The 12,494-nt window shown below is 49.7% G+C and overlaps 1 protein-coding gene across 6 annotated transcripts in view; it reads left to right on the top strand.

The window, feature by feature from the left end:
* Positions 1–6,752, top strand: part of Scube1 (signal peptide, CUB domain, EGF-like 1) — a 122,469-nt gene extending 115,717 nt beyond the window's left edge. For 4 of the 6 annotated variants that reach the window (NM_001271473.1, NM_022723.3, NM_001271472.1 and 1 more), the window contains 3 exons: positions 459–611; positions 1,038–1,117; positions 1,858–6,752. In NM_001271473.1, the coding sequence (NP_001258402.1) occupies positions 459–611; positions 1,038–1,117; positions 1,858–2,010 (386 nt within the window). In that variant the 3' untranslated portion in view covers positions 2,011–6,752. Of the gene's footprint in view, positions 1–458; positions 612–831; positions 1,011–1,037; positions 1,118–1,857 lie in introns of those variants that run through there. The other 2 variants (XM_006521242.4, XM_017316719.2) reach the window with 2 other exon arrangements.
* The last annotated feature ends 5,742 nt before the right edge of the window (positions 6,753–12,494 follow it).

Here is a 12,494-nt window from a genome sequence, read left to right as displayed (position 1 = left end):
CTCATGGACTACCCACAGGCAACACCCTTGTGAGGGTCAGGGAGGCAGCTCTGAGTTTACCCTTGTCACTCAGCCCCAGATGAGTCGACTTTCTACACCTGAGTTTCTGGTGGCTTTTGGTCCATGCTGACTCATCTCCTATACCTGCCTGAGCTGGTCTCCTTGTCCCTGTCATGGAGAAGGAGCCATGAGCCTGGGGGGAGACAGAGAGACCGTAAAGGGGAGTTCAACAGAGTAACAGGAATAAGGCTGGATGCAAGAGGCAGCAGGGAGGCTTCACGGGCAGGCAGTGGAAACAGGCCTCAGAAGGTTGGGGCAGCAGGCCAAGGGCAGAGCCAGAGAGGACCAAAGGAGCTGGGTGTTCTGATGCAGGAGGCTGATGAGGTGGGGGAGGTGAGCGGCCTAAGGTACTGAGCTGTAGACCTGGGGCAGTGTTGCAAAAGCCTGCATCCCTACAGCCTCGCCCACGTCAGTCACCACCTATGAGACGTGCCAGACCTATGAGCGGCCCATCGCCTTTACCTCCCGTTCCCGCAAACTCTGGATCCAGTTCAAATCCAACGAAGCCAACAGTGGCAAAGGGTTTCAAGTGCCCTATGTCACCTATGATGGTAAGTCACCACCATCTTGTCACAGCCCTCTCTGTGCTAGCCAAGGCCTGGCTTGGGGACTCAGAAATGAGTTGCACATCCCTGCCTCTGACAGAGCACAAACCCAGAGACAGAAGTTAGGGCTAGGCAATGCGGAGACCCAAGGGGTCTAAGTGTACAGGAGAGAGGAGGGGGCCGTGGGTACTGTCTGTGGGCTTCACAGAAGGTCCTGCCCCACCAGGGTTTGCAAGGTTAAATAGGGGCAGCAAAGCCACCAGGAGGACAAAGCAGGTGGAGGGGACCCCAGAGCAAAGGCCAAGAGACACAACTACATCCAGCCACCACCAGCTGTCCAAGGCGGGTCCAGGGAGCTGGGGAGGGCAGAGGAGGGAGGTGTAAGGTCTCAAGCCCCCTCCACCTTCCCTCTCCCTGCTGGCCGGCTCCCAGAGGACTACCAGCAGCTAATAGAAGACATCGTGCGTGATGGGCGCTTATATGCCTCGGAGAACCATCAGGAGATTTTGAAAGTGAGTTGTTTGTAGTTCTGGGAGAATGGTTGGGGCCATCCCTGCCCTTGCCCTGACTCCTAACCCCTGGAGAAGGGATGGGGGGTTGGGGATAAGGGTGTTGGACCAAGGACCCTTACATAGGACTGGACCTAGACTGTATGTCTCCCCTTCAGTCCATGAGGTTTGAGACAAGCCGACTGGGAGATGGGGACCAGGACCTAGTAAGGTGCTTGGGCTTGGTCCTTGGTCTCACTCTCCATCTGTGAAATGTGGGTGGCTCAATGGACAGTGTCTAAAAATGAGCAGAGTCTACCCACTGCCATAGGGTTTGGACTTCTTCTTCTGCATCCTGCCCACTGCCCTGAGAAGCAGGACACCATATCAGAGAGGGCAAACTGTGACTGTCACACAGAGACACTACTATCCCAAGGCTCAGAGGATCTGGCTCTCACTGAATGAAGCCAGTGCCGGGGATTGGCTTGGGTGTAGTGGACACTGGCTCATCCTCTGGATGGCAGTAGCTCTTTCAGCCTAGGGAGAACAGAAACAGGGGCCATGCACCCCTGGCGCACCCCTGTTCAGCTATCACCGTGCCTTCTATTCCACCAGATGGCGCTAGTGTGCGGTGATGGTTTGACAGGCACAAGGCTGGCCAGTTGCCCTCAAGCTCTTGGTCCTTCCTGGAGCTGCCATTTGGTTTAGGTAGGAACCAGGTCCCCTGCCAGCGCTCTGTCCCACAGTGTCCCCGTGTCTTGCAGGACAAGAAGCTGATCAAGGCCCTCTTTGACGTGCTGGCACACCCACAAAACTACTTCAAATACACAGCCCAGGAGTCCAAGGAGATGTTCCCCCGGTCCTTTATCAAACTTCTGCGTTCCAAAGTGTCTCGGTTCCTGCGGCCCTACAAATAACCAGCCAGCTGTCCTGTGTGGGGACAGTGGGAGCCAAGTGGGAGGGGAATGTGCCTTCCCTTCACAGCAGGAGCCAAAAGGAGGCTCCACGGGCCTCCAGGCTGCCGTGAGAAACCCATGACACATGCCTCTGGCAAAGCCATCCAGCCTGTACTGCCTCCGTGGAAGGCCTAGACCCAGCAGAGACCCCTTGGTGGGTCTGCCATGCCTGTGGGGAAACACTGCTTCAGAAAGCCTTCACCTACCCTCTGCCTCTATTTCCCAGGACACCTAGAGGATTCCCTTCTGAACCACCCCAGTGGGGTCTACCTGGGCCGGGACACACTGTACCCACCATGTGGGGAGCGGGAGCAGGACTACTGTGCCCTTGGCCTGACGTGTGGGGAGAGAGGAGCATGGCCAGTTCCCTGCAGGCTCTGGAAAGCATGGGCCATTGTCACCCACACGGGGCCAGGCCAGGGCTAGAGGGGTGTGTGGTAGGTCGATAAGACTGTGCCAGTGCCTGCGGAACCAACACACCCTGCTGCCAGCTCCTCCAGCCACAGGCATGGGACACTAAGCCGGGTCATGGAGCTCAAGGGACTCTGTGAGAGATGGGACAGGTCCTCCAGGAGAGGAGTCCACGTGCTTGTGCTTCGCCTTAATAGAACATCTAAAGAAGTTCTATATCTATATATATATATAAATATTAAATATATACATTTCTCTATGTGGGCGGGTATTTTAGAAGGGTTCTCTTCAGCAACTGTAATACTAACCAGTGTTGCCAACCCCTCCCCACCCCCTACCCTCTACCCCTGTGATTAAACTGCTCCTCTCAGCGCTTGACACCTCTGTGTGAGGGAGACCAACCTTCGCACCCATCCGCCCCCGCAGGCCTGGGGAGAACACAGATATGCTTGCACAGGCTGTGGAGTGTGACTTGTTGGAGACTGGACTAGGTGTTGTGTGGAAGTATTGACAAGGGTGGGGGTGGGGTGGGGGCTTCACAAGCAACATCACTCCCCTCAACAGAACGCAATGGAAAGAAAGCATCCCCCCACCCCCTCTGGGTTCGAGCGTTCACCGTCTCCGCACTGTGCCTGCGGGTCACCAGAGACAAGGCCTTCCTCAGGGACGTACAGGCTGTCTGCTGAGCAGCCCCCACTCTTCTTTATGGCAACAGGAGGAGAAAGCAAGGCCCAGGAGAGGAGGCCTCCAAGGCAGAAGCTATTGGGAGCCTCCCTGATGCTCCTCAGCCTCTTAGAGAGGAGCCCTTGTATGGCCAGGTCACACGGCATCCCAGTGGCCGGGGAGTCACCCCCTCACGCAGAGACCTTGCCTGTGCCTCAGATGGCTTGCTGCCAGCTGTCAGATACACATAGAAGCTTATATCTCTCAAATTAATGGATATTAGCACTTGGAGGAATGTAGGGGGATCTCGGAATGAACTCCTGGGGTTCCTGGTCTCCAGCCCAGCCTGATGGTGTAAATGTACTGTTTCAGAAAACACATGAGGCTCACCGAAGGCTGAAGATGTGTGAGCCGGCAAGCCAGGCCTGGTGCCACAGCTTGATGAGAGGGCACCACACATCTGAACACAGGCTTGGAACTCAGGGAGAAGCTATGGCTACCACATGGGTCCACAAGGCAGAAGGGATCACCGGTGGCAGTCACTCGCGTTTTGTGGAGTGTGGCAGGTGGACTTGCTGTGTCTGATGGAAGGTCAGGGTCAGGATCTACTGCCTCTGCAGTTCACAAGCCCTGCAGCCTGGCTGTACCCGGGAGAAGCTCTCTTCCCCTTCCGTTGGACCACAGGGCATCCTCGGTCCTGCAGAACGACCCCAGCAACACTCACTGTCTCCAGGAAAACAAAGCAAACAAGGATACCTATGGAGACACGCTAAGAAGGAATTACGCGAATCGGCTCAAAAGTTATGGTGGCCAAGAAGTGATACAGGGTGTCATATGCAAATTAGCAAACAGGAAAGGCGGCAATATTCAAACCAGAGACCCTGGGCATCGGTGTAGCCAGTCTGAAGGCCTGAGCCAGGAGCGCTGTGTGGGTTGCCTGTCTCAGGTCGTTGTCATTTGCCCTCCCTCCAATTTTGCTTCCCACCCCCACCACTCTACTGAAAGAAGAGAGCAACAGAGGTGAGGACCTGCTCTTCTCTAGTTCCAGATCCTGATGCTAATTAATCTCCTCCAGGACACCACAGTCCTTGCCCTACCACACCACAAGTATTTGGGGGCTCAGCCCTGCCCGGTTAAGTTGACATATCAAGTTAACCCACTGAAGGGCTTCAGGTTTCATTTTTTAATCTTCTCAAAAACCAGAAAAAAAAAATCAGAAAAGTGTTCTCAGGTTCACCTTACGTCCTGCCTACAACTCCCGAGTGGCTTTTGGTAGTAACTACCCTGTGTACCCATTAACAAAGCCAACTATGTCCTCTCTCCAGAATGCCCACCCCTACTGTGGCCACATCATGCCCAGTGTCCCCCCAGGTAGGAGCAGATACAGTGCAGACCAGGCCCCTCAGTCCTCATGGTCAAGTCCTTTTGTTGCTCTCATCCCCTCCCCCTGCCCCACCATGTGCCCCTGGCTGCCCTTATCCGCCCAAACCAAAGGCTGAGAGGGGGAGGCCTGTGTCCTTCCAGCTTCATTGCACATGGTCCCCCTCCTGCAACCAGGCTACCTGAAGACCTTTATGGAGGTGAAAGGGAAACTAAATTGTTCCCTGGATTCCAGGAGATGGTCGGCACAGATGGTCGTCACGTGGGACCTGGAATTGGAGACACTGCAGCGAGCAGCTAGAAAGCCTCTTGTGTTCCTGGCACCTCCTGGCACTTATCTTGGGAATGCCTGCATGAGGAAGGAGAACGACCTGCCCTGAGGGTCAGTGCTCAGCCCAGCCCTCCACTGTTGGTGGCAACCGTGGGACACCTCATTCCCTACCCCAAACGGGCCTTTTAATTGTCCTGGTCACTTGTACTGGTTACAGAGCCTCTCAGCGATGGCTACACCACCCTTCTCACCCTGCCTCCATCCCCAAATCTCAAGCAACACAATCAGCGGGTACTACCTGTGGCCCCCAACTCCTGTCACACTGGCTATTGGTGGTGACTACTTTCTCAAGCCCTGGCTCCCCCAAGACAGTCTTTCCTAACTGCCTCCCTACTTGGAGTAGTCACATACTCAAGTGCACACCACAGCCCGAGGTGGAGACCTGGGCCACACCCTTCCCCTCCTGACATCTTTAGTTTGGAGCACACAGAGGAAATAGAACCTAAACACATGCCCAGAAGTCCTGGTTCAAAAGCTTTACTATGGAGCCTGCATATGAAGCCACCTCTGGCTTCTACAGAAGGAGGCCCTGGCTGCTCCAGCTTGGGTGGAGCCTACTGAAATGTGGAAACTGTGTATCTTATAGAGCCTCCTCTCGTCCTACTCATCCCTCAGCAGAAAAATGTGGGCCTAAAATGAGTTGTGTCACTCAGCAAACATTTCCTGAGTACCTACTATATACCAAACTTATAGAAAGACTAACTAGGGAACAACAAGGCCACAAACAAGCCACCTGGCACAGCAGCCTTCTACTCATCCACTGCATGACCCGGAGGCTAGGAGAGCCTGGGCTTCCTCCTTGCGGTGGGGCCAGCCTGCAAAGGGCCACTGACCTGGCAAGCATTTACTTCTACTTCACCAAAGATGCCCAGAGTGATGGGTCAGCCCTTCTGCTCAAGCAGGCCGTGCCTGGCTGGTGCCATTCAGACCGAGGCCGAAGGACTTGTGAACAAAAGCACAGAGATGGCTCAGTGGTTAGGAGCACTGACTCCTTTTCCGTAGGTCCTGAGTTCAAATCCCAGTAACCACATGGTGGCTGACAACCACCCGTAATGAGATCTGATGCCCTCTTCTGTTGCTGTCTGAAGACAGCTACAGTATACTTACATGTAATAAATAAATAAATAAATAAATAAATAAATAAATAAATAAATCTTTAGGAAAAAATCTGCAAGGTACCAGATGGAGGATTCGGGGTCAAGGTGATGTGGCTGGCATAGCCTGTGCTCTCCCCCAGCACCTTATTTAGACAGCCCCCCAACAGTAGTAGGCCCTCTGCTGGCTGCAGCCTCCCCAGCCTGCACCCAGACATGCCAGTGCACAGGGCTTGGTTGGAAGCTCTGAGAGACCAAATAACATGCCCAAAATGAAGAGTGAGGAGCTGGAGTAGTTAGGGTTGACTTTGGTGGCAGCCCACCTTTCCTAACACACATTCAGAGAAAGGATAGACTTGGCATCTCTTGGGTAGGAGTCAGGGCCCATCCAGACCAGTCACCATCCAGCCATGCACTGTCATCATCACCCATAATGCCTGCAAAGGCCTAGCGGTCCTCAGCCCTGCACATGAGAGAGGCACAGAGTCTGTCAGCACAAACAGGAAGCAGCTGGGCTTTTAAGCAGATCTGTCAGAAACCACAAGCTATGCCAAGGTCAGAGCCACGGGCATCTAGAAGGCATCCACTCTGCTCAAGAGACGGATGCACTCCTGCGCCCCGGTCTTCGGCCTGGACCCCACACGTTCATAGTCTGTCCAGACACTGGGTGGCGGTCCTAATGCACAGTGACCAATATCCACATAACCTCATTTGCCTTCCAGATGTTCAGATAGTCAAAGCTTCTCTCTACCTTGTTTTCCCTCAATGCATGTAATTAAACACTTGTGGAAATCGCTTTAACAATAAACAGGAAATGAGCCTAAGTATTGTTCATTTCTTATTTCCTTTAGAGTTTATGACTGAGGGGATGGAAAAAAGCCAACGCAATCCAGAAAAGAAAGAAAGGGAGGAGGGAGGGAGGAAGGAAAGCAGGGCGGGGGGGGGGGGGGGGCGGTGGTCTTGAAATTTTGATGCACTAGTACAACCGTACAACCAAATAAATTCCAGGAGAATATATTCCTGGTCTTGTGATGGGAAAGATTTCTTAAAAATTTTTTTGGTAAAGATTTTATTTTTAACTACGTGCTCGTGTGTGTGTGTGTGTGTGTGTGTGTGTGTCTGTGTGTGTGTGTCTGTGTGTGTGTGTCTGTGTCTTGTCTGTCTGTCTGTCTGTCTGCATCATGCGCACATAACAACACTGCTGTCAGAGGCCAGAAGAGATGGTATCTGAAATCCTGGAGCTGGAGTTACACATGATGCGGGTACTGGGAACTGAACTCAGGTCCTTGGCATGACCAGGACATCCTCATTGAGCTATGAACCCCCGCCTGAAAGATCTCTTTCTATGCTCTGTGTTAGTTCCTGTCTGTCTTCGGTTCTCAACCTGTGGCTTACACCCCCTTCAGGGGTTGCATATCAGATACTTAGCATTACAATTCAAAACAGAGTCAAAATTAGTTATGAAGTAGCAAGGAAATAATTCTATGGTTGAGGGGGTCACCACAGCATGAGGAACTGTATTAAAAAGGTTGTGTGATAGGAAGGTTGAGAGCTACTGCTCTATATAATTTATCTTGATCATATCCAGGCCCCTTCAAGTCCCCTTTTGCCCCATATAGCATATCTTCCTCTCAATTTCATGTCTCCATTGCATATGTATGTATGTATGAATGAATGAATGTATGAATGTATGTATGCATGCATGCATACATGCATTATGTATCCCATTTGAGTCCAATTAATGCTACCTGTATGTACATGTGTATGGGACCATCTACTGGGACATGGGCAACCCACAAGTGACCATACCTAAAGAGAAGTAGCTTTCTTCTCCCCAGCAGCCAATGACTGCCAGTAGCTCCTGAGCTAACGGCTCCCCTCCCCCATCCATGATAGACATTTAACTGGCTTGATCTAGTACAGATAACCAGAGCTGCTATAAGCCTGTGTGTGCAATAGCCAAGTTGGTGCATACAGCAGGTGGGTTTGGGTGTACAGTAGCCATGCCATACGCAGAAGACATAATTTCACAGCTCTCCTCTTCATCCTCTGGCTCTTACATTCTCTCCATGCCCACTTCCTCTGGTGTTCCCTGAACCTTGATGGTGGGGGAGGGAGGAGTCCCATCTGTGGCTGAGCACTCAACAGTCACTCCCCTCAGCCCTGAGTCTCTGTATTAACCGTAGCTGCTGCAGAAAGCAGCTCACTAAGGCCGAGAACAGCCCAAAGCTCTCGGGATAAACACAAAATATCCAGGTGGTTTGACAATGGGTACCACAGCAAAGCCAGTCTTGAAAAAAGAAAAGGGGTCTGGGCTGGGAGATGGCTCAGTAGGGAAAGTGTCTGCCCAACAGGAGTGAGACCAGCCCTCGGGTCACCATGTATGCATGCATGTTTCCTATAAATTCGAACCCCTGCATCAAGGCCTACCTGTGATCCCAGTCCTTGGGACTTGGAGACACAGGGATCCCTAGTGCGAGTGGCTGGCTGCTTGCAAGTGCTTGCAAGGCACTGGGTCAAAGCGTGTGTGCATCCACACATGTATGGAAACACACACAATTATACACATGTATGAAAACACACACAACTATACATATAATACATATGCAAAAAAGGAAATAGGAAAACAAAGGTTTCATAACATAACATTTTTTTTCAAATTTCAAAACCAAAGAGTATGTAATTCAATGAAACATACAATCTTGTTTGATAAGAGAACTTTTTTCCCCCATACAGGGTTTCTGGGTGTATCCCTGGCTGTCCTTGCTCTGTAGACCAGGCTGGTTTCGAACACAAGAGATCTGTCTGCCTCTGCCACGTGAATGCTGGGATTCAAGGTGTGAGCCACCACTACCTGGCTGGAATTTTATTTTATTTTTTTTAAGTACATGGAACTGCGAGCTGAGCAGAAAAGTGACAAGGGCCCTCCGTAGAGAGCAGCAGGATGAACTTCTGCAGCGAGAGGTCAGTGTTGGGGGAACTCAGGGGTGAGCACAGAGATTAGCAGGGAAGCTGGAGAAGATGGATGGCAAGAGCTCTCAGCGAAGGCCCCGTGTAGCCATGAGGGCGTCCTCTGTAAGGAAAGTGAGGCAGAGTAACAGACTCAGTCTCAAGAGGCCAAGGCTTACTTAATGGGACAGGCGAAGGGTCCCAAGCTTTCTGAGGGATGAAGGCTGAGAAGGTAGGAGAAGTTAAAGTAACTCCATCAAGATGGTTAGAAGGTTTCTATTGTAGATATGAGAGCCTAGCCAGAGGCATCTGGAAGAGTCCAGAGTAGCCATGGCTACCTCTGGGGGAGAGGGACCAGGAGGGGAGTAGACTAGCCACCAGCCAGAGCTATCTCTCCATCTCTCTGGAGCAGAGGGGAAAGCGGTTCGGAGCTACCTTGCCAGAGAGGAGCAGCTGTGGAGGCGGGAGGGGAGGTGAGGAGGGGGTGGGGGAAGGAGCTGGAGCAGCCTGGGAACTAGCACCATGTGGGCAATGAGAAGGGTCAAGATCTAGTGTGAGAGAGTCATATTCACGAGATATGTGTTACTGGGAGCAGAGGAGCCTTTGGGAAAGAGCATGGTCAATGATATGGAACCACAGATACAGCCAAAGGCAAGGGAAGTTCACTCAAGTGGCTCTTTTTGACAGGCAGAAATCTGTTTTTGAATAATGCTGCCAGCAACCCTTCTATAGTCACTGACATAACAGTGCAGAGGGGCTAGGACACACACACACACACACACGCGCACACACACACATACACACACACACACACACACACACACACACACACACACACGCACACACACACAACTTACCAGGAAGCTAAAGCTACTTTTGCGATTTGACTAGGAGCAGGGTAGGTTGTTTCTTGATACCTGGGCCTGTTGGTTCTGCAGGTGGAACAGAATAGCCAGGCTGAGACAATTCTTTATGGCCGGAGGCTATCACCTAATGTGACCTGACTCCATTCCTCATGACCGGAGGCCATGAGTTCCCATCGAGGTGTTCTGTCACCACATAGGCCCAAGGCAGCAGGGCCAGGAGACCATGGTCTGAATCACTGTCAATATAAACCAAACTAAATGAAGTGTGGCTTGGACCTTATTTGATATGCTTAAGTCCTAATTTTATTCTCACCCTTACTTTTCATTTGGCTAACCATAGATAAAGAATAAATATATAAGTGGATGCTCACAGTCATCTATTGAATGGAACACAGGGCCTCCAATGGAGGAGCTAGAGAAAGTACCCAAGGAACTGAAGGGGTCTGCAACCCTATAGGAGGAGCAGCAATATGACTTACCCGTACCCCCTCAGCTCGTGTCTCTAACTACATATGTAGCAGAAGATGGCCTAGTTGGCCATCATTGGGAAGAGAGACCCTTGGTCTTACGAAGATTATATACCATAGTACAGGGAAATGCCAGGGCCAGGAATCGGGAGTGGATGGGTTGGGAGCAGGGCAGGGGGAGGGTATAGGGACTTTCGGAATAGCATTTGAAATGTAAATGAAGAAAATATCTAATAAAAAATTGTTTAAAAAAAAGAATAAATAGGGCTGGTGAGCTGGCTCAGTGGTTAAGAGCGCTGACTGCTCTTCCAAAGGTCCTGAGTTCAAATCCCAGCAACCACATGGTGACTCACAACCATCCGTAACGAAATCTGATGTTCTCTTCTGGAATGAAGACACACTACAGTGTACTTACATATAATAAATAAATAAATAAATAAATATTTTAAAAATTAAAAAATAAAAAAGAATAAATATATATACACATGTAATATATTAATCTATTATGCACTAATTATATAACATAAAGTTGTATACTATATATGGTATATATAATATGTATAAATTATGTGTAATAATATATAATATCAGCATAATAAACTCAGCAATTGATAATGAGTCAGTTGAACACAAATCTCATTCCTTTTTTTTTTTTTTTTTTTTTTTTTTTTTTTTTTTGGGTTTTCGAGACAGGGTTTCTCTGTGTAGCCCTGGCTGTCCTGGAACACACTTTGTAGACCAGGCTGGCCTCGAACTCAGAAATCCGCCTGCCTCTGCCTCCCCAGTGCTGGGATTAAAGGCATGCGCCACCACGCCCGGCTACAAATCTCATTCCTAATATAACAAACTAAGATCACATGTCCACCTATTGTTAAAGTTTCCTGTGTGTGGCAGATGTGAGGCGGACGCTACTGTTGCTCAGAGTTTTAAAAGCACTCTTTCACACACTTTATTCTTTGTCTCACAGTTTCTGTGTTACACTGCAGCAAGAGCTGGCCAAGGTAACAAAATTTCCCATGGCCTTGGTCAGTAAACCTCATACTAAGCAAGAAAGCAAACAGGAGGGGGAAAAAAAAAGATATGCGTATGATACAAAATGCATGGCCTCTCTGAAGAGGGAAGGAGACAGCAAGGGCTTATTCTGTTCATACAGACACAAGGACAGTTAGATGTATTTGCTGAACATGACTCAGGGGACTGTTACCAGGAATGGAAATTGTGATACCTCCTTTCTCAGTCAGAGATCTGGCAGGACAAAACAAAACAGAAAAGAATTTTAAAATTAGAGGCGAATCAAACCAATTTTTACAGCTCCCAGACCTGATGCCATGATTCCATTCAGGCCTGCTACAACTCAGCACAGAGACAGCACCACCAGTCGACACAAAAACAAAGACCAGAGTTTTGTCAAAGTCCATAGTTATGGGAAAGCCTCTATATGTACCAACCTTGCTTTTTGGCTAGAAGTTCTGCTTCTGGCTAGCTGTCCATGCTAACTGAAATGTGTCAACCCAGCATATGGTTTATGTGCTTAAAAACTCGTCCTGAGAAAGGCCAGGGACTGGACTACTCTATGATCCTGAACTGTTAATAAAGTTTTTTTTTTGTTTGTTTGTTTGTTTGTTTTTTTAGCTTAAACCTTTGTCTGAGCAGTCTTCTCTGGCAGATATCCCAAAACGCAATAACCTGGGAATGAGAACAGACTAGAACCAGCAGCATTCAAAAATCATAGTCCAAGCCTGGCTGTGGTGGCACAGGCCTTTAATCCCAGAATTTAAGAGGCAGAAGCAGGCAGATCTCTGAGTTAGAGGCTGGTCTAGTCTTCAGAGAAAGTTCCAGGATGACCAAGGCTACACAGAGAAACCCTGTTTCAAAAAAGCCAGATAGATAGATAGATAGATAGATAGATAGGCCGACCGACTGACTGATAAATAAATACCATAGTCTAGTCAAGTGTAGTGGCTCACAACTTGATTCCCAACACTTGGGAGGCAGAGGCAAATGGATCTCTTGTGAGTTCCAGGCCAACTTGCTCTACATAGTGAGTTTCAAGACAGCTAGGGCTATATAGTGAGACACTGCCAGGGTAAAAAAAAAAAAAAAAAAAAAAAAAAAAAAAGTCCAAAGTGCCTTAAGCCTGAATAAAGTCTGAATACAAATCGATTCAATTTGCTAGGTAAAACTGAGGGAGGTTTTTCTAGGATCCAGAAAGAGGCCGCTGCTGTTTCCTAGCCCATGGTGGCCCCCTGCCCTTGGGGTGGAGGCAAACAGCCAACACTAGGCT

This window comes from Mus musculus, chromosome 15, assembly GCF_000001635.26.
Source record: "Mus musculus strain C57BL/6J chromosome 15, GRCm38.p6 C57BL/6J".
Lineage (NCBI taxonomy): Eukaryota > Metazoa > Chordata > Mammalia > Rodentia > Muridae > Mus > Mus musculus.
Note: the sequence above shows the minus strand (reverse complement) of the source record. Positions and strands in the feature narration are given on the sequence as shown.